A 20,667-nucleotide genomic window follows, 5' to 3' on the forward strand; every position below is an offset into this window, starting at 1 on the left:
ACCCATGGTGAGCAAACCAGAAAGGCAAAATTCAAAACAGAGGGGGCACAGTGCAGGCTTTCAAGAGGCTTGTGTTGATGTGGAATTGCCCAGAGGTGGCAAGAGGCAGGGAGCCAGCAGCACACACTCCAGCCAGAGCACACTGTGCCCACTGGGCTGCTGCTCCCATGCCAGGGGCAGCCCTACTGCCTGACCATGGGCCAGTCCTGGTGCTGTGGTGGGAATGTGTTCATGGCAGAGATGTCTCCACTCTGCTTACTGCAACGAGCTGGTGCTTTTCTCATCTGCAAGGAGAACATGCAGCAGTAGGTGACAATCCTGGCATGAGGTGGTAGCACACGCTATACCAGGTGTTTTTAAGGAAGTGTGACAATGGCTGTGACTTACTCTAAATGCTTGACAGAGAGATGTTTTTTGGGAGTGGTGACTGGAGAAGGTGTGTTAGCTTTGGTGTCCCCGTTGTCATTCTCCTGGCATGTTGTCTGCCTGGATCCTATAGGAATGTCATCGATAGGGTTGAACCACACATGATATCTGCAGATGAGGGAGTAGAAAATGAGATTTGGAGGATGGAGTGTCTCTGCTGGTCTCCTAGGTGAATCTTCCAATTTGCTCATGAGTTGGTTGTTCTTCATCTTTTGAGGTGAAAAAGTGAGTCAGTGTGTTTGCATGCAAGCGTGCGAGCTGGGGTAATCCCATGTACACTGTCTCCAGATTGCATTCCCACTGCTGAATGCTTTAGGGAGTGTTAATCTCTGCTTGGTGCTAAACACAGTGTGACATTGACAGACTTTGCTGGATTTGCTGTCAGTCTCCATTTCTTTTGTAGTTGCCTGTGAAAGTCGTGGCATTGTAGAGGAAGAGCAGCCTCTCTGACTGGTGCCATTACACAACTGATATATTTTTTGGGGAGTCAAGGAAAAAAAAAAAAAAAACAAGAAAAAGAAGGAAAGAATGGCCTCAGTATAAGTAATTTATTGTCTAAGAGGAAAGTTTCCAACCATGGCCCAGGTGTGCTGTGATGCAGTATTGCAGTATTATAAGGAACTGGCTTTGACCTTTAGAAGAACCTTAAAAACTGCCTGTCCTTGCTTTAATGCAAGAAAGTCTCATTTTCAGAGGTTTGCTGTCTGCAGTGATCCCATTTCTCATTTCAAACTTCTTTTCTATTTTCTTCATGGTCTAGAAAACTGCAGTTTTACACTGAGGCTATGTGACTTGACTTACATAAGCAGTTATGGGGCTTCAAAGATTCTTGTCTTTATTAATACTTTCTTGAACTCTGTTAAGTCTCCACTCCTGCTGTTTCCCACGTCATATCTGCATCTCTATATCTAGTCCTTTTTAAACTTACTGTCAACAATAGCAGCTGCAAGTTCAGTAGAATTTCTGCATGTATCAGCCCTCTTACTGACATTTAGCCGATGCTAAAGAACAAACATTCAGTAAGACCCGTCAGTGCCATGTATCTCCTGGGATGATCTGCTTTGTCCATCGAGCAGTTTTTATGTCTTTAGAGCTTAGATACATTGTCTGTATTTTAAGCATTTTGAGTATCAATCATAACACAGCTACATTTTAGGAGAGTAAATTGGTCCCTCAGGAGAACATAAGGCAAATTTTATGCAAGTACTTAAACAGATTAATAGATTTCTATGGCAGTAAATGTCATGTGTAGCATGTAACACTGAAAAGGCATTGAACATGATGTTCACAGGCCAAGCTTCTCAGAAATATCTGAAAATGACTGCAGTTCAAAGCCTGCTGTTACGCTGCTACCTCCACCTGTGGTACACATGCATCAGCAGCTTTGCCAGCCTTCTTCCTCCTGACCTGCTTCCTCCTCAAGATGTGTCAGCCCCCGGCATTGCTGGAGGTGCCACTGCTCCTTGTCCCACAGGAGGCACCAAGGCCAGGGCTTGGCAGAAACCTGCTGTGTGAAGCGTGAGGCATCTCTGGCTGCCTCATCCCCCTGGCTCTCAATGAAGTAGCACCTCACCACTCCCTGGAGGATCAGGCCAGCCTGCCCGCATGGCTGGTCTCTGTGATTACTCTAGGAGAGCACAGCAGCGTGCATGTGCTTAGAATTCAGGGAGTTGCATTCAGCAGTTTTCTACAATTGTGAGTGTGTGTGTCTGTGTGTGGAAAATTGAGGTGTGGGCCTCACGCCTCACGATTTCCAGAAATGCCATTGTCTGAAAAAAGTTGTATGACAGCAACCATTGTACAGAAAAAAGAGTAGGGCAAGGTGGCACTGGTGGATATTTCTGTGTTGTTTCCCTTGATATACTGCTGTTTTTGTGGATGTTTTTGCAAAAGAAACTGAATTTTTCCACCTAACCCATATGTTCCTATCCGCATAATTTGAGACCTGAAATTTTTCTAGAATCATAGAATACCTTGAGCTGGAAGGGACCCACAAGTATCATCAAGTTCAACTCTTGGTTCCACACAAAACCACCCAAAAATCAGACCATGTGTCTAAGAGCGTTGTTGAAACACTTCCTGAACTCCAGCAGGCCCACTGCTGTGCCCACTGCCCTGGGGAGCCTGTCCTGTTTGAATCCCTTGTACTAAACATCTCCAGTATTCCCAGCCCACTTCTACAGATGCAATTTCCTCTTTTCCATCACCTTCTCACTGCTGCTTTGCCTGGCCATTGTCTCTTCTTGTCCATCACTCCCCAGTTCTTCTCCAAAAAGTCTCTCTTCTCCTATTCACTGCATTTATCCCAGTGTCACTACCTCCCCCAACCCACCTCACTCACTGTTCTCCTGTGAGATCCTGCAAAAAAGATTTGCTTTTATGTCTCCTGACATTAAGTTATTGGGATGGTGCTGGTCCAACTTTAGGGGTAACTTAATTCTTGTGACATTTTGCACATTTTTGAGCTTTTTGAGAAATGATATTCTGCTGAATTGATTTATTTATTTTTTTTTTTCACAAGGCTTAGACTTTTGTTTAAGATCCCTCATTTTTGCCCTTTCTTTCCAACCAGCTGACATCACTTTCTGCTTTAAAACACTGAGAAACTTCCCAGATAAAAAAGATCATTGGAACTGAAATCTCCACCAAGCACTTCTGCTCCTACAAAGCAGGGTAACCAGACCGAAATATATTTCACAGAATTTTTTTCAACAAGCTCTGAGTCAGTACCCAAATCACCAAGCACTCTGAGAGTGTTAAGAGAGGACAGAATCTCCAGAAATATTTAGATGCTAAAAATGAAAATGCCTTCATTGAACGTGTGTGAACTCTGAATTTTTCCATGTGTTTATAATTTGTCCAAGCTTGGAGGATATCTCTTACACCAAAGCCATACCCTTTTGAAATTTCAGTTCCTTTGGAGCGAAGGAACTGATGAAAGTGAAGAACACTGGAAAATTTTTGCTGGGGCAATGCAATCTTTCCCTCTAACCTCATCTCAGAAATGAATGAAGTGTTTGAATGAATTTTCTTCTTCAAATAATTCAATCAGCGTGAAGCACACACTTATCATGAAAAATAAAATAATTAAAAAAAAAAAAAAAAAAACAACCAAGAGAGTAAAACTTGGCAAAGATCTAAGGATCTGAAAATAGAGGCTTACAATGGGAAATATTGGGCAACTGTTAAAGTAGCAGTTACCAACATTGCCTCTAATATTTGCAGTATGCAAATGATCAGAGCCTTGAGTATGCCATTCCCAGAAAGATATTCTCAGTTCTTGTCACTGGGTTATTTCGGGGCAGCCAAGGGCTCCCTACATATGTCTGTGTCATGGGCACCCTGCTCTCTCGCAAGCTGCCTTCCCCTTCCAAGACCACTGGGTGAGAGAAATGAGCCAGGGCTCTCCACTCGCCCCAGGGCAGCAGCCAGGATGGGGTGGAAATGCTGATGTCCCTGTTGCTCACCTGGGCAGTCCTCGGGGTTGGGGAGGGCTCCTCACATCTGTGCTCACCCAAATTCTCTTCCTAAGGAGGGTGTTGTGGAGGATGGCACAGGGACTCCTCATTCTCCTTTCTGCCATCCCCTTTCAAAGTGCTACTTCATGCAATTGTTTCAGGAGTCCCGTTTGATGTTGTGGAAGCTGTGTGGCCCACCAGGTGCTACAAGGTGGGTGCTGGGTCTGCACCAGGCCCCCCTTGCCACCAAGTGCCGGGTGCCTGGTGCAGCTGTGCCCCTCCAGGTGTTGTCTGTGGTCCAGGTGGGCCTCAGCATCATTCCGTGCTCTTGAAGAGCCAGATATTTGGCATCAACTGCACACAGCATGAGCCAAGGTAGAGGCAGAAACAAAGCCTGATGGAGGGGATCTCAGAAGAATATTTTTGTTGATCTTGGAAGGGGAAGCTGAGAGCCCTCAGGAACAAGCCCTAGCCCAAAATAAAGCCATGGTCCTGTTGCTGGTCTTGGTCTTTAGCACTTGGCATGGTGTGTCTTTTCTTTCATTTTATGGGAATCTGATATATTTCACCACTGGATAGAGAAAAAAGTCATCACTGAGAATGTCATGATTAATTTTTTTCCTCTTGAAGAACTATGAAATTATTCTGAAATGTATGACACGTGTATAATAACAGCCTAGTGCTCTGTTTTTAAAAAACGTGCTAGAGGCGTTGTGCAGTTTCCCAGAGGCTTAATGAGGGAGCCATACTGTGCTGGAAATTTTTCAACAATAAAAATTGACCTATTACATGCTCATGTAAAATGAGGGTTGACAATCACACAAATATGTCCAAAATCAAATACAGGCATTGTAAAATATCACTTCTTTCCCAGAGAGAAACTGGTCACCTGTTCACAGTAGGGTTTTGCATTATATCCTATTCAGTACAGAATAAGATGCTTCCCCACAGGGAAACAAAATGGCAGTGAAGTACTGGCCCAGTGCCCTTCTATGAATGCTTTTCACTGACTGTTTTGCCAAGTCTTCAAAAATAACGCATAGGCATATTTTTTCAACATATGTTTTGCCTTTTTGTTGCTATAAAAGCACAAAGGGAAGAAAAGGTTCTGCGTTATTCACCACTTCATCATCAAAAGAAGAAGAACTCATTATTTGCTTGTTTGATTTTCTCCTTCCCTCTATAATACTTCTTTTATTTTCTAAAAGTCTAGGCCCTTTTGCTGTTCTTTTAAGACATATCTTAGAAGTGGCCACTTCTTAAAAATTGAGTATATGGCTCTGAACCTGCAGTCTGCATTCAGGGGAAATGTCTATTGTAAAACACAGAGATTTGGAGTCTTGGGAGCAGAAAATTTGGATGCAGTATATTGAGTATACTATCAAATAATCAAAGAAAGGAAGTTAATTAAATACTAAGTGTTGAAGAATAAATTAAATATGGTATATATTGCCCCTCAGAGCAAATTAAGCCACTGTCAATGTTTGCATGTTCTTTAGATATTTCTTAGTAAGTTTTAGCCAATGTAGCCTGAATGACACATTAAATGACTGTTTGGATTTAAAAAATAAAAATTAATGTTACATCACTGCATGTACCTCACCAGTAAATGTACTTGGAGTTACCTCACAGCACTGTTCAGTTCCTTGGCCAGTCATGACGTTCCAGCAAGATAAAACAATTTGGGGAGGAGGAACGTGAAGTAAAGAGAGGTCAGACTTTATCAGCAATCTTGTCAAGTACTGATCTCTGTGTGTTAAGGGATTAAAGTATAAAAGCAGAACCAGGGTGGTAACTCAGTATACCAAACTACAAATTATTGGACTCTTCTTCAGCAGGGAAATGTTTTTGTGTTTTTGTTTTGATCTCCTTTCAGGTTCTTTGCCCTTGTTAATTTATACAGTTAAAATATATATATATATATCCTATTTAGTAGGACATAGATTTGCAATGTAGTTTGTAGTTTTGTCCACATTTAAATAAATATAGGTAAAGATTTGCAACAAATAACATTGAAAAGGATGAAAAAGTTCAGGGGAGAAAGAGAATAAAATTTACCTAATTGTAAAGCTAACTACTTTTTTTTTAGAGGTATATGGTATTTTTCAGAGGTATATGGATAGGATATTATGAAGCAAGGAAGGTTGCGTGCTGCTGAAGAGAAGTCAGAGAAGTCATTCTGGCTATAAAGGATATTGCATTTATATAATGGGAAAAACCTATCACTGAATAATTTAGGTCCTTCCAAGACAGAACCACTGAAGCTGTTAACGTGTGTAGAGGGATACAATCTGAAGGATGCCAAAATAAAAATGTGAGAATTAGTGTTTATAAGAAGTAAATAGGTATTGTGAACAGTCAGTTTTAACAAAGAATACCTAGATTCTATTGCTACTTGTAGAAGTTATTTGGATGATTACTTTACTGTTAATATCTAAGAATCTCTTAAAAATATATTAATGAGTTATTTAAATTTATGTAATCTGTAATGACAGATTACATATCTCATATAACTTAAGTGTACAATACTATAATACATATGATAACTGTAACATAGCACTCTAAATCCCAAAAGAACAATATCAAAACAATCCTGGTTATTTCATTGCTTTTACTATATTCTAATGTATTGACAATTACTTACAAGCCATATATTCCAGTGCTATGTTTTATTAATTCATGCATTTAGTTTCTATGGTATAGCTTAGTTTTGTACCGCTAACAAAGGAAGCTTCCCAAGTAGAGATAGCCACCACCGCTATTCACATGTTCATTTCAGATCCTGTTGTAGTACTCAGTTTCTGTCTGGTGCCTGCTGTAGATGATTGCTGGTACATGACTTATGATTCGTTTAGGAATAGAAGCTGACTCAAACACCAATAAACACAAGTTGTTTACTTGTAAAACAGTCAATTTTCTTTAAGTAAACCCTGAGGAAGTTGCAAAAGTGCATACTGAAACTTGGCACTCACAGCTTGAATGCTGAGCAAGTTGTTTGGGAAAATTACATGGGAAAGCCAATTTAAAGTCGCTGAAGTGTTATAAGTATTGGGGAATTAGCCAAATTTGTTGTACAGAAGGTGTAGCTGGGATCTAGTTCAATGGCAAGTCTGTTCACAGAATGTGTGTAGGGTTTTAAATACTGCTTGTAAATAATTACACATTTTATTTCTCTCATTTCAGTGACTATTTCAACAAGTACCTTCTTTGATGGCTTACTGGTGACTGGCCTATACACCTCTACCAGTGTTCAGGCTTCCCAGAGTGTTGGTGGTTCCAGTGCTTTTGGATTTGGTAAGTCTGGTGTAATTCATGTTCTGCAACCCAGGCTAATTAATACTCGGTCCAGTGCTTGGTGAGAGAACATCAATAACAACATGGTTATTTACACTATGAGTTAGACTCAGTAATCAACAACACATGAAAGTCAGTGGGAGTCAATGAGATAAGGCAGTGGCAGTTTTTAGGCAGCTTGCATTCCTTCCTCCACTTTCTCTGTCTTTGGTCAGCCCTGTATACTGATTTTTGGTATACCGAATTATATGAATTTTAAAAGAAGAAAAACCTCAGCAGCTGATCTGGGCAGAGCAGCCTTTTATAAATTGGGTGACATTTGGTATAAACTGAAACATTTAACTCCAAGCATTTAATTCTTCTTGGACTAAAAAGCTGATTCCTTTGAACTTAATGTCAACCTACTTTTTCAATCCACTTAACAATAGTATCTTCCTTAAAACTGGAATACTGGCCTATGTATTTTATATAACCAATTATTTTCCATGTGGGAAAAAACAGAGTTGTAGTACAAGCAGTAGGAAAGGTTTTTGTGAAACTTTTGTATGCTTCAGGTTCTGCCGTTGCATTCAGTGGCAGAAGCGAAGCCAACTGCATTAAGGACAAGCACTTTTGAAAACCACCTTCCACATTTCTGCAAGTAATTTACCACTATATGTTCATCAGGTTGTTATAAGGCAGTATTTTTTATATTTTTACAAATAATCTTCCAAAAACCAAAACATTATCTCTATGATACCATGGTGATACCTGGTGGTGATCATGTTTTCTTTTAATTAACTCTGTCATAATGCATATGAAACTTTCTTGGGCCTGCGAGCGTCATACAGCAGTGGTATACTTGGTCATAAATGAAATAATGTAATGTAAGTGAGCTCATGTTATAAATAACACATTATTTAAAAATGTGAGTTGAGGAATACCTTGAGAATAGCTCTACTCCTGTGAATAGCACCAGTGATTAACCTCAAACTGAGTAAGATAAAATGAACAAAAAGATGCTTTTTTTCTGGAAGAAGCAATGCTGTTCTTTCTCATTGCCCACCACTCTGAGTGAGATCTGTCAGGGTAAAAGAGGAGGAAAACACTTAATGGTGGGAAATTTCTGGGGGACCAAACGGCTGGGAAGCCTATCTTTCCAGAAAATAGGTCTTTAGTTCATGTCACTGGGGAGATCTTCACTTTGTGCTGAAAACTCACCAGGCAAGACATGTGTGCCATGTTTAATCACACTTAAATAATTTAAGAATTGAATGCAAGTAAAATATTTTAAGAACCTAAATAACTTTGTGCATTTACCAGAGTAGGCCTGCATTTTTTCCCGAATTTGTATCTCTATTTGTGGAGAGGGGCTGTTACAGGGTTTCTCACTTTGACAGACCTTATGCTACCTTGAGATGAGTGACAGGAAAAAAGACATAGCCTGTTTCAGTTTGCTGAAGGTCACTGTATAGCTCTGGAGGTGTTGCTTTGACCATTCCATTGCTGGTAAGATAACCAACAAATAAACCAGTTCCACATGTTCCAAAAGAAAATACAAGACTATGGGCTGGGTAAGTCTGAAAGACAAAGTGGTGTGCAAGCAGTCAGGCATGGGACTGATGGCTCCCACCATGGAAAATTACACAAACTTCTTTCTCCACTCTTCAGTAAGAGCTGGACTCTTCCATAAAGCATTTAACATGTGACTGATCTGCACTTAAAACTATTTGGTACTTTAAAAGTTAACAGTAATTTTAAATTTACAGTCTGCTGTTGAAAGAAAGAGTAGTCTCTACAGTATGTAATGTATAATTTAATATCTTAGCAGGTAGAAATGGAATTGTTTCATTTTCTGAAGAAAACTTAAAGCACTTTTTCAAGAAAGCCTGGATCCATCTGTTGTGTCATCATTTCTAATTAGCAAAGAAGCTGCTCCTCCTTTCCAGCAAGTGATTGGGATGTTCACATTAGATTCAGCTTGCTGGAATTAATCTTTTTTTAAATGTTGAGAACTGTGTAAGGTTTAGAGACAAATCAAAGATTTGTGTGGTTTTAGCATAGAGTGGGTGGGTAGACAAAGATGGTTCTTTAAAAAAACAAGCATAACAATATTCTGAAATTCGGTTGATAGTAGTTACTTACAGAGCAGGGAAGAATATTTTTCCTCCCTTGTAATATTACCACTGAAATACTCTTGTCTGCATTACACAGGAGGTCATGCTAGATTATCATAATCTTCTAGTCTGCCCCAACTCTATGAATTCTTCCCAACATACACAAACCTGTCTTTTGTGCCATAAGTTACTGTATTGTGGCTACAATTGTCTTTTAATTACCTAATTTAGGAAATCACTTGATAGACACACAATCACTGTCAGTTACCGCAGTTAGTTAACCATGTCAAGAACTTTGAAGAAAACAGATAAAATGATAGTACTAGCAGGTTTAATTACAAGGGTTATGAATTCTTTCTTTTTAGTATATATTGTGCAGCCAAAGAAATAGTTCATGTTTTTTGTTTGTTTGTTTGTTTTTTTCCTGTGGGATTATACCAACATGAAACTTGCTGAAATATTTATTTGGAAAACTTTTTAACAACTCCTGGAGGGAGATATGAGTCAGCTTTTGGGAATAAAATTAATAGTCATCTTATTTATTCATCTTTTGTCCCAGGCTGAACCATTGTCTGGATTCAGCTAAAGTAAAACTAAATCTGTAAATCTGAAATTAGAACAGGGATAAAGCATAAATGTATAGTGGAAACCTCATCAAACAAATTGTGATGGTCCCTAGAAAAGAAATTGTCCCCAAATCTAACTTTTAGACAGTGTTGTTTTCTTTGTAAGATCCCTTTGAAGCAACAGATATCCTGAATTGCATCTCTCCAGTATTGTTTCCACTCTCATGTCTGAACCTGTGGGATGTGTATCTGAGACTCCTTTCCACTTCCTTCAGTATTGCCCTTAAAGCTTCATTCTTGCTTGTCGTCTCCCTCTTTTTCAAGCCACATCATTAACACCCCGTCTCTCTCTCTCGGCACACTTTGGACTCATGAAGGATCTCTCCATCCCTGTGTGTCCTTGCTTTTCTCTTGCTTTTGACTCTGAGAGCCCTTGCTGCTGTTTGTTTCTTTTCTACATCTTGTGGCATTTGCTAGTTGCACTCTGGGGTTTATCAGCCCACTAGGGCTACTCTTCCACATGGCCAGGATGTCCATATGGTCATTTGGGGGCTCTCACTGCTAGACTTCTTCCAAAAATATAATAAAAGAGCGGCATTGAGTAGTACCACAAAACACATTTGGAACCTTCAAATGTAGTGATGGGGTTTGAATGGAACGATGGCTTCCAAATGAAATTGAGGTTCAGTGGTGCTGGGGAGTGGTAGGGGGACTGATACATAGTCATAAGTATGAGAAAGCAGTTCAGCTCCTCCACAACTATATGGACTTGAAAGCAAGAAATGCAATATCATTTATGCAATTAAAGGAGAAGATTAGAGCATAATCCCTTAGCAGCGATAAGGAGCACTGTGTGCTGAGAACCTGAGTCTGTCCTCATTACAGAAAATATAAGCCACAGTTACACTAAAAAAAATTATCTAATTTTCTGTAAAATCATAGTTAATCATTACACTAATGTTTATATTTTAATGAGCACAGAATAAACAAGCAATTTTATGATAATGCTCACATATACTTTAGCCTTTTAACCTAAATTTAAAAGGCCCTTTAGAAAGTATATAGGTTCTGTTATTTATGGTAGAGACAGTGGATCCAAAGCTCTCCCTGCACTGGGAAGTGTCGCTACCAGCCTAATCGACTAAAAAAAAAATTGGGGTATGTTTTCTGTGTAGGTTTATACAACTTGTAAGTTACTATCTTTTAAAACAGATGTCTCCTTTCTACAGTGAGGTTATAAACTCCTGGTGAATTTTAGGTCTTGTGAGCTACTATTTTAGGTCTCTGTGAGCTACTTTGTAAGAGACTATGAGAGTGATGTTATCTGGAAACGTTTTAGTGCCTGAACAGGGGAATTGCATATTCTAGAAAACAAAACAAACAAACAAACAAAATAGTCATCAAACAAAATAGGTCATCTTTTAAAAGAGTATATGAAAGATCATCCTTTCAAAGATCATTGTGAAGTTTTCCCGTTTTGCAGTTCTTTGTTTGTATATTATGAAAGTTGTCGCCATTCCTGTAAGTAATACATTGAGTCTCTGAGATTTAAAAAATAAAATAAAATAAAATAAAATAAAATAAAATAAAATAAAATAAAATAAAATAAAATAAAATAAAATAAATAGTTAAAAATATTACTTAAAGTATGGTGAGTAATAAATTTCCTAGAAAAATGCCTGGAAAGAGCAATCATCAGAAATAATTTCTTGGCATTACATTCTGTCTTATGCTCTTTTAAATTACTCTATTCCCTTTTGACAGAATTAAGACAGTCTTCGCATAATCCCCTGCTCAATGTTTTGATTACATGCATATTTTCATTCCAGACTAAAACCAAAACCCCTTTAAATTTATGGCTGAAGGATCTTTGTGATCAGGTTTGCAGGTCACCTGTAGTCTTAGGGCAGGGTTACTGCAGGTGGGAGTCATTGATGGTGCTTCTGATCTCATCCCTGGAGGAAGAAGGGCAAAGAAGGTGCCCAAGTAGTAGACGGGCACCAGAGTGCCATCTCCAAGAAGGTACAGTGGGATGTGCTCTGGTTGTGCAGGTGGTACCTTGGTCCAGACTGAGCACTGGAGACGTCAGAGGAGCCCACGTGCTCCCCCTGCTCCTGCACTGGGCATGTTGTTTGAAGCCTCCAGAGGCTCAGTTTTGGCATCATTTCGTGCTTAAACACTGTTGGTTCTGGGGCAATGTTTTGCTTGCAGATTGTGACAGATAAAAGAAAATATCCCCCGCTGACATTTTAAGATGGAAAAAGGCCAACTGTTGGATTTTTATTGTTAGGTGAGCCTACAAAGCTGCTCCCTCCCGCTCAGTCTTTGCCTCTCCATGCTTGCTCACAGCCTTAAAAAGTAAGGAATAATCAGCAAATGCCAGCTCTTGAGAAAAAGTTTTCAGCTATGTATATACGACTGCTCTTGAAGTGCAGTTCTATAACTTACTGAAATTGCTGTGGATCCCTGGTTTACTTTGTGACAAGCCAAATGGGCTCCAGGACCCTCCCTTCACACCAGAGATATTTGCCAGAAACCAAACAGATGGTAAACTAGGAAGAAATGACCCTCGGCATTCTCATTAGAACAGTTGGGGAAATTTTAATAGGCCCCCATTTGCCTTGTGCTGTATCTAATACCCTTTGAACTGCCACTTTTTTTTTTTTCTAGTTTGTTACAAGTCAACTACTGCCATGTATATTTTAATAGGGATTATCAAATACAATTTGCCCAGAAGTTGTACCAACCCTCCGCTGCTAATTAGCAAAGTTTAAATAATCACTGAGTTCTGGAATAATTGGAAAGAAACACTGTTTTTCCTGCCAATGCATAATTACCAATTAACAGGAAGATAAAATATCTGTATAGCAGTCATATCTTGGAGAATTTGTTAACAGTCAATTAAATAGTGAGTTGGTGCCAAACTGACATTGGTCAAGAAAGTTTACATTTGAGTTTAATTTTAAGATACTCCCCTCTGCCAAATACATGTAACAAAGCTATAGCAACCACAAAACTTTCAAAGTTTGTCTGTCAAGATGTTTGTTTAATTACCACTTAAATGTATTTATGGCCAAAAGTTGACCGTTTCTACAAAAAAAAAAAAAAAAAAGACTATCGTATGTGTCTTAGACAAAGGGCTTAAGCTTTATTCATTCAAGTGGCAAAGATATTAACTGTTGCTGACCCAACAGGGAACTGTGTCCACCTGCTGAGAAGGAAGATTCCCCACACTTACATGGCTGAGGCAGACAGTGACCCGAGGGTGGAGGAACAAGAAATGCTGAAAATACTTAAATTGGCCTCGTTTGGGTGTAGTGCAATCCAGCCGCATCACCTTGAACACCTTCACCCATTTCTTCAAGTGCTCTTGTACTTGTCAGCTTTAACCCAACTGCCTGCTGGGGCAGAAACAGCTTATCAGCCCTGGGTCTTGGACATCAAAATCCAATTTTGCCTAATCTGCTGAAAAGCCCTGAGTTACACTGCAATTTAACATACATAAAAGTGAATGATGGCATCTCCTCCATGATTTATTTCAAACATCTTTGGTGAATTATAATGATGACAGTACAATAATTCAAGCTTTTAACCTTACAAATATACCTATAGAGCCTATTAGTAATGGTGTTGTCAAGGTGGCCAAGGTTGAAAAGTAGAATGAGCCTACGTAAATGTGGGGCATGTGTAATATTTTTTGTATTTGTTAGTTTTGAATAGCGGGTGCAGATGGCAGTTCAACACTACAAGCAACAATTAATGTTTTACAGATGGAAGGATAGGTGGTCACTGTGGTGGAAACAGAGGAAAATTTTACAGTGTGGTAGTGCTTGTAAAAGGGCCCCTGTAGTTTTCAAACAAGAAAATCCCTTTAGAAGCAGTTCTACATAGCCAAAAGTAAAGTGCTAATTGATGTGTTGAGGCCCATTCTGGTCTAATTTAGCAAGAATGTTTATTCTGTAGTGATGGTTTTTCAGGTCTTATATACATGTGGTTTTCTTCCCTGGGATGGCTAGAAAATGGTAAGGGAAAACCTTACAGCATCATAGAATTTTAATGTGATTTTATTATTATTATTATTATTGAATTTCAATTTTTAATATAAGGCATGTAGTAAAAAACAGATGTAAAACTTTGTGAAGTTATCATTTTTTTTGGCTGGTTCATATCCCTGAGAGGAATCTGATCCCAATAAGGTATGGATTTCATAAAAAATATATTAAGAGATTAAAATATTCATTGTGACAGGTTGGTGATTTTTAATCTGTACTAATAGCTATTGAAAGCAGTAAGTAATATTTTTCAAAATGTGCAAATTATAGGTCTTTTTAGTAATGTGGAGTAATTTATATATGTGTACACATGTACACATTTTTACATATGTATTTCTTTCTCATTCTCCTTATTTCACTCAATTTTCAAATACCACCTTCAATTGCTGCATTTTGAATGCCGTTAACCAGCACATTCCAAATCTTTATTTTTATGTAAAAACAAAAGGAAACGTACAGTGACACTTGTGGTTTTATCTCCATTTACCAATCGGAAAATAAAACAAATGATTAAGATCAAGCAGTATCCTGTAAGTTTGGCATCCACCTTAAGAGAGCTGTGATCTGGCTTTTAGAGACACCCAGTACTGTACAGCAATTTGTATGTTGAGAAGTTCCAGTTCATTCCACGTGTCAGACCCTATATGTCAGACTTGGCACCTGGAAAATGAGATAGACTTGAGTAGTAACCATGTGGGAAAATCTGGTGCAAGTGACAAATTTGTAGAGTTTCTAGGTGTGGGACAAAGGTAAAGCACAGCAGCGCTACACAGATCCAACCATTTAAATCCCACCTAAAACCCAGTGAGGTTCCCTTTAGGCCTCTGAATCTTAGAGATTGAATCAGCTTGTCTGCTCTCATGAGTGGTCCCAGAAACTCTTAAGTCTCTTGGACTAGTTCGTAAGCCTGTAATTGCTCGGTTGTGGAGATTTTCTGATCTTCCCCCTAAGCACTGCCATGGCTGAGATAGGCAAGGACCCCCACCACAGCTACTAGAACCCGATACATCAGATTCTCCTACACTGCACTCAGTTCAGAAAACAAACAAACAAACAAACAAACCCAAGACAGATGGAAGAAGGAAATGTGTGGCAACCAGACACATGGAGTTGGTCTGGTCATTTTCTTGCGTATTAGCTTGTAATTAACACACACATAAAGTCTGAGACTTTGACCAGCCCACTTTTCCATGCCAGGAGGCAAAAAGGAAGTAGCCAGAAAGGAAGCAATGGTGATGTAGCTTTTGGGGTAATTCTCCACAGTGACCTGTCTTTGGGAGGAAGTGTGTGGATTTGCTCAGTTTTTTGTTCTTATTGAATCTTACCTCAAAATCCATCTTCTCTGTGCTTATAAGAAAATCATTCCTGTTTGGCATTGATTAAGGAAATGTCTATTTGTGACCCAATTGTCTTTTGTTGTTATTTTATTTTGTTAACTCTAATATTTGCCTTATTTGTTCACCAGTTAGAGAATGATTTCTAAAGCAAGGACTTTCTTCTTTATTATTCTGTACAATACAGAACTGGCACAATACAACCCAATCTTTAACTGTACATGACTGTTATTATAATACAGATAATAGTGCATAAAAGTCAAGGAAAAACAAATTAAGCCTTCATTGACTGTGACAACAATAACAAAATACTTTCCCTTATAAAAGATGTTGTCATCATGTTTTGAGAGGTACATTCAGCTGGATTGACAGGCTGAAGTTGCATGGCAATTCTTAGCAACAGAGGAATATCTTTGATAAACAAGAGGAAAAAAAGCTATCATCTAGAAATCTAGGGTCATCTAAAAACTGCATTCTGTATGGGTATGTCTCAGAATATATTAAGCAAATATTCCTGTGGCTGCAAGAACTTCACACTGCTAACATGCCTGCCGGCATAATTTCTTGTCTTGTGCCCGTTTCTGTGATGCCTGATTGTCATGTGTTGTGTTGCTACAATCAGTCAGTCCCCTCTCCCGAACTCTCCTGTCGTGCCAGGCCTATTATTTTCCCTGCATTTTGTGTTTATCGGGAAGCGATCACATATTCAAGATGAAATTATGGGGCTCTTGGACTTCATCAATTAAGATGCATTGAAGCCTCTTGCAAATGTGAAATGATATTGGGAAACGGTTATTATTGTAATTTTGAAGACAAGTTTGTAAACTAATTTCTGGCATATTATGGCAAACAAATGTTGTGATCAGACTGCTTCCTCCATATCTGCCAATTTGTTATATTTGGAAGTGGAGCTGATTAGACTTATAGGAAAATGGAGCTCAAAAGCCCTATGTTAAGCTCCTGATCATCACCTGTCGTACCAGTTATTTCACTGTTTGCTTGTCTGTTATCAGTGTTATGACTGATAATCGTTTGTATGTTTTCACAGATAGTTCACAATAAAAATCTGTTCCAGATCTCGTAAAAAGTATAATCCAATTTTAAGAATATACCAATGAAAGGGAACTGCTTACTGTAGGAAATGTTTGGTACATCTGCATTTTTATCAGACGCAAATACATTGAATAGAGAAGAGTACTAAGGCCTTGCTGCTGTGCCATGCCCTGGGAGCAGGGTCAGCTCTCTGACCACTTGTTGCACAGAGAAAAGGGCAAAAGCACCCAGAGCTGCTCCCACTCAGCCATAGCTGCAGTGTTGGCAGGTGGAGAGAGGAAAGGGTTGTCGCAGAATCACACAATCACAGAATGGCTGAAGCATGAAGGGCCCTCTGGCATTCTTCCTGTCCAACCCTTGGCCAAGCAGGGACACCCAGATCAGGCTGCCCAGGACCACGTCCAGGCAGCTTCTGAAGGTCTCCAAGGAGGAGACCCCACAGCCTCTCTGGGCAGCCTGTGCCAGTGCTTAGTCACCCACATGGCACAGAAGTACTCCTGCTGTTCAGGCAGCACCTCCCAGGTTGTGTCCATTGCCTCTTGTTCTGGCACTGGGCACCACTGAAAAGAGCCTGGCTCCATCCTCTTCTCCCCTTCCCTTTAGGTATTCATAGACACTGATGAGATCCCCCTGAATCTCCTCTTTTGCAGACTGAACAGCCCCAGCTCCCTCAGCTTCCATCATAGGAGAGGTGCTCCAGTCCCTTCATCATCTTCGTGCTGGACTCTGTCCATGTTCCTCCTGCAATAGGGGGCCCAGAACTGGACCCAGCACTCCATCTGTGTTCTCACCAAGTCTGAGTAGAGAGAAAGCATCACTTCCTAAACCTTTTGGCAATACTTTTCCTAATGCAGCCAAGAATGCCTTGCAGCCTTCTTAGCAGCAAGGGCACATTGCTGCCTCACATTCATCTTGGTGTCCATCAGGCTTACCAGGTCCTGTTCTGCAGAGCTGTTTCCAGCTGGGTGGCTCCAGCATGTTCTGGTGCCTTGGGTTGTTCCTCCCCAGGTACAGGACCCTGCACTTCTTGTTGAACTTGATGAGGTTCCTATCAGACTACCTCTCGAGCTTATTGAGGTCCCTCTGAATGGCAGCACATCTCTCTGGCTTGTCAGAGAGTCCTCCAACTTCTGTGTAATCTGCAAACTTGCAGATGAAATGAAACATTATGCCCTTGAATGGGCACGAAGTCTCACTCACAGCTTGTGCCACACCATAAAAAAAGGTGTTTACTAACACAGTACTGTTACAGTATGTTGTAGAGGTTAGAAAATTTGAGGATAGATTGAGGTGAAAATTATGAAATCTTCACATATGGAAATATTACCTTGCAGGAGTCCAACTCTGTCCTAAAGTGAGTTCAATCCAATAGTCCTTACTACAAAACTGCCAGAAAGAAGAAGTGCAGTCCCTCACATGAGTTTCTTATTCCCTGAGACATGGGTGTTCCTCAGTTCTGCCCAGCTGGATTTTATTACTGAATAAAATCCATCATTACAGTGTGCTCATGCCAATCCAGGTATGTCTTTGCACCTTATTCTATAAAGCTACTGAAAGAAAAGGAGAAAAAAATGTTGTTGTTTGTTGTTTGTTTTTCTTACTAACAAAATCTGTTTATATTTTATTAGTTTATCTAATGACTGAGTTTAATTATATTTTATGAACTGCTACACTCCTGTCATATGAATACCTGTGAAAAGAAAATATGCTTTGTAACTTCAAGATGACTTCAAGACATTAAAACCCACAAAGTAGGATTTTTATTTTATTTTTTTACATTTGTCAGATGAATCAATATGCTGTAATCCTGGCCTCATTTCAAACCTTAGGAAAAATAATGTAATTATTAAAATCAAAAGCAGGTTATAACCAAAGCATTTGTCTTCATAAAGCCAAGCTTGAGCTGGTTGAACTCTTGAAGGAAACAAACATTCAGGAGAAATCCAGGTGATAAACAAATATAGTATCAGACATCTGTAAAGGAAAGTAAAGATGTTTTGCAGCTGTGTGAGAATTTTTTTCACTGATAAAATCAAATTAAATAGTTGAATATTGAAAGACCCAACGGTGTTCTGGAAAGATACAGCACTTGTGTAAATACTGAGTTCTACTTTATTTAAATAAAACTATTTAAATAATTACTTGACAATGTTACTTTGGCAGCATTACAGCAAGTAATGAGCATTTTTACATAGCAGATTATTAATAAAGTCAGTATTTTGCTCTTCTAAGATCAAATTTGAGAGTTGTTACATGTCTGTTTGTGGACAAAAAACTGACACAAATATATTATGACATTAGAGTCGTACACCAGTCTCATGTCATCACAGTCACCTTGACGTTCTCTGACATGCTGAAAGGATGATGTAATTATCAGAAGATTGAATCAATAAATACTGACAGCATTATCTGTTAAGATGAAGAATATGAACATTAATAAGGTCTAGATTAAAAAATAAATAAATTTAAAAGCTGTTTTATTCTGCTAGTCTTATTTTTTTTAAAAATTAAGTAAATTCTTCATTTTGATGTGAATAGTGGATTTGTTGAAATATTCCATCTGCTTGCTCACCAAACTCATTATTTTCTCTCTGCAAATGAAACTTTACTATCTTTAAATTCCATGATAAATGTCTTGGATATGACTTTTTCTTGTTAAGTACTTTAATTTATCACTGAGTGTGTAATAAGTAATATCACAGGAACTAGTGACCAGTCAGTAGTCGTAATTCACTCACACAGGCAGCTTTGTCATAACATTTGCTTAAGGAAGGCTAAGATGTAGTGAACTCTTGAAAAAGTCTTCAGTCATAATCTGTCAGAGTTCAACCAAAGTAAACTGGGATGTTCCACAAAGTAAAGCTGCTTTAGCTGCAGTTTTCAATGAGACTATAAAAGTATATACAAGTTTCTAATTGAAGTTTGGCTAAAGAGTTAGCATGAATATGAAATTCAGATTCGCACTGAAGAATTTGTCAAATAAGTGTGATAATCTAAAGTACTTTTTGCTTAGTGTGGAATGTTTATTTGTTCTCTGCTCAAAAACTGTAACTGAGCAGTATATGCAGGATTCAAGAACTGTTGCACTTTTTATCTTGAGAAATATTTCTGGGGGACTTAGTTATTGCTATTTTACATTTTTAAACCCAGGAAATTTTAGGATTTTCTTCTGTATTTTATCTATAGATGGAATTCCTCCATTAATTTTAGGTACTTAATTTTTTCTGTGTGGGGAATTTGGGTGACTGGCTGGAAGCTGAGGCATTCACACACAGACGTGCCTTCAAGTGCCCCATTTTCCAAGGACTGACACTGACATGAAACGTACTTCTGAAGGTCCAATTTTCTGACATTAGCTGCTATTCATCCAGAGGAATTTTGAAAGACATCTGTCATATTCAGTTATGAAAAAGGGTTGTGGCAAGCAGCTGAGCTGGTCCCCCTTGGCTTCCTTTCTGCTCTGGGGACAGAAACAGGCACTATGGGGACATTAGTCATCTTACTCTGCAGTTGCCATCTAAGCTAGACAGGTGATTTGTCTCTAAGTCACTGTTTCTTGCCACTGATTTTAGAAGGAACTAAGGTGAGTAGGTCAGCTGTGAATCTCAATACAATAGAAATCCAAAGTTAAGTGACAGGAACCTCCCATATTTTTGTGAGTATCAGAAACCCCTAGAAGTCGTGTCACAGTTGCTTCTTTATTTGATAGAACAATGTAAGAATGTAAAACAGATGAAGCATTGGGAGTGCAAATGCTACAAGGCCAACTATAGACTATTCTAAGATGGTGTCAGACATATTGTTCATTCTTAGACTAGCCATGTGGACAATTCTGTGGAAAAAACAAATCCAAAGGGAGATGTAGCTGTGCTTGGTAGGGCAAGTCCTTGTTGTTCTGGGCAAATGGAGCTGTGTGGCAGTGAGCTGATTAACTACAGAAGCAATAAGGTTGCACTGGATAGTTTCATTCAAGTATGAAGTTGTAATCTCTTCATGTGCTTAAAAAAGTTAGCTAGATTGAGTGAACTCAGCAGGATAGAACAGATTGACTCACAGAGACTGAAGGATTTCATAAGGTCAAACATTTTGTTACAGAGGATTTTGATTTAATAGCATATGAAACATTTTAAATTAAAGAAAAAGAAATTATTGTGCTATTTCCCAGAAAACTAGATTTAAGATCTTAACTGTCGTAAGAAGAGATGTGTAAAATTTGTTGTAAATGGACAACAGTCTGGGGAAAAAAAATGTGTCTACTTTGAATAGATTATGAGAACATTAAAAGTTTAATACAGGTAAGTCAGTGGCAGAGTATCTCTGGCCCATAGCAGAGGACTCCCTTCTAGCAAACTTACTGCAATTAATATCCAAAGCATAAATTTACAAAC

The 20,667-nt window shown here is 38.9% G+C and overlaps 1 protein-coding gene across 2 annotated transcripts in view; it reads left to right on the forward strand.

Annotated features, from left to right (window-relative positions):
* Positions 1–20,667, forward strand: part of RELN (reelin) — a 288,077-nt gene that overhangs the window by 38,126 nt on the left and 229,284 nt on the right. For both annotated transcript variants that reach the window (XM_084506953.1, XM_084506952.1), the window contains exon 2: positions 7,068–7,178. In XM_084506953.1, coding sequence (XP_084363079.1) covers positions 7,068–7,178 — 111 coding nt within the window. The remainder of the gene's footprint in view (positions 1–7,067; positions 7,179–20,667) is intronic.

This window comes from Aythya ferina (genome assembly GCF_964211825.1).
Source record: "Aythya ferina genome assembly, chromosome: 1".
Taxonomy (NCBI): domain Eukaryota; kingdom Metazoa; phylum Chordata; class Aves; order Anseriformes; family Anatidae; genus Aythya; species Aythya ferina.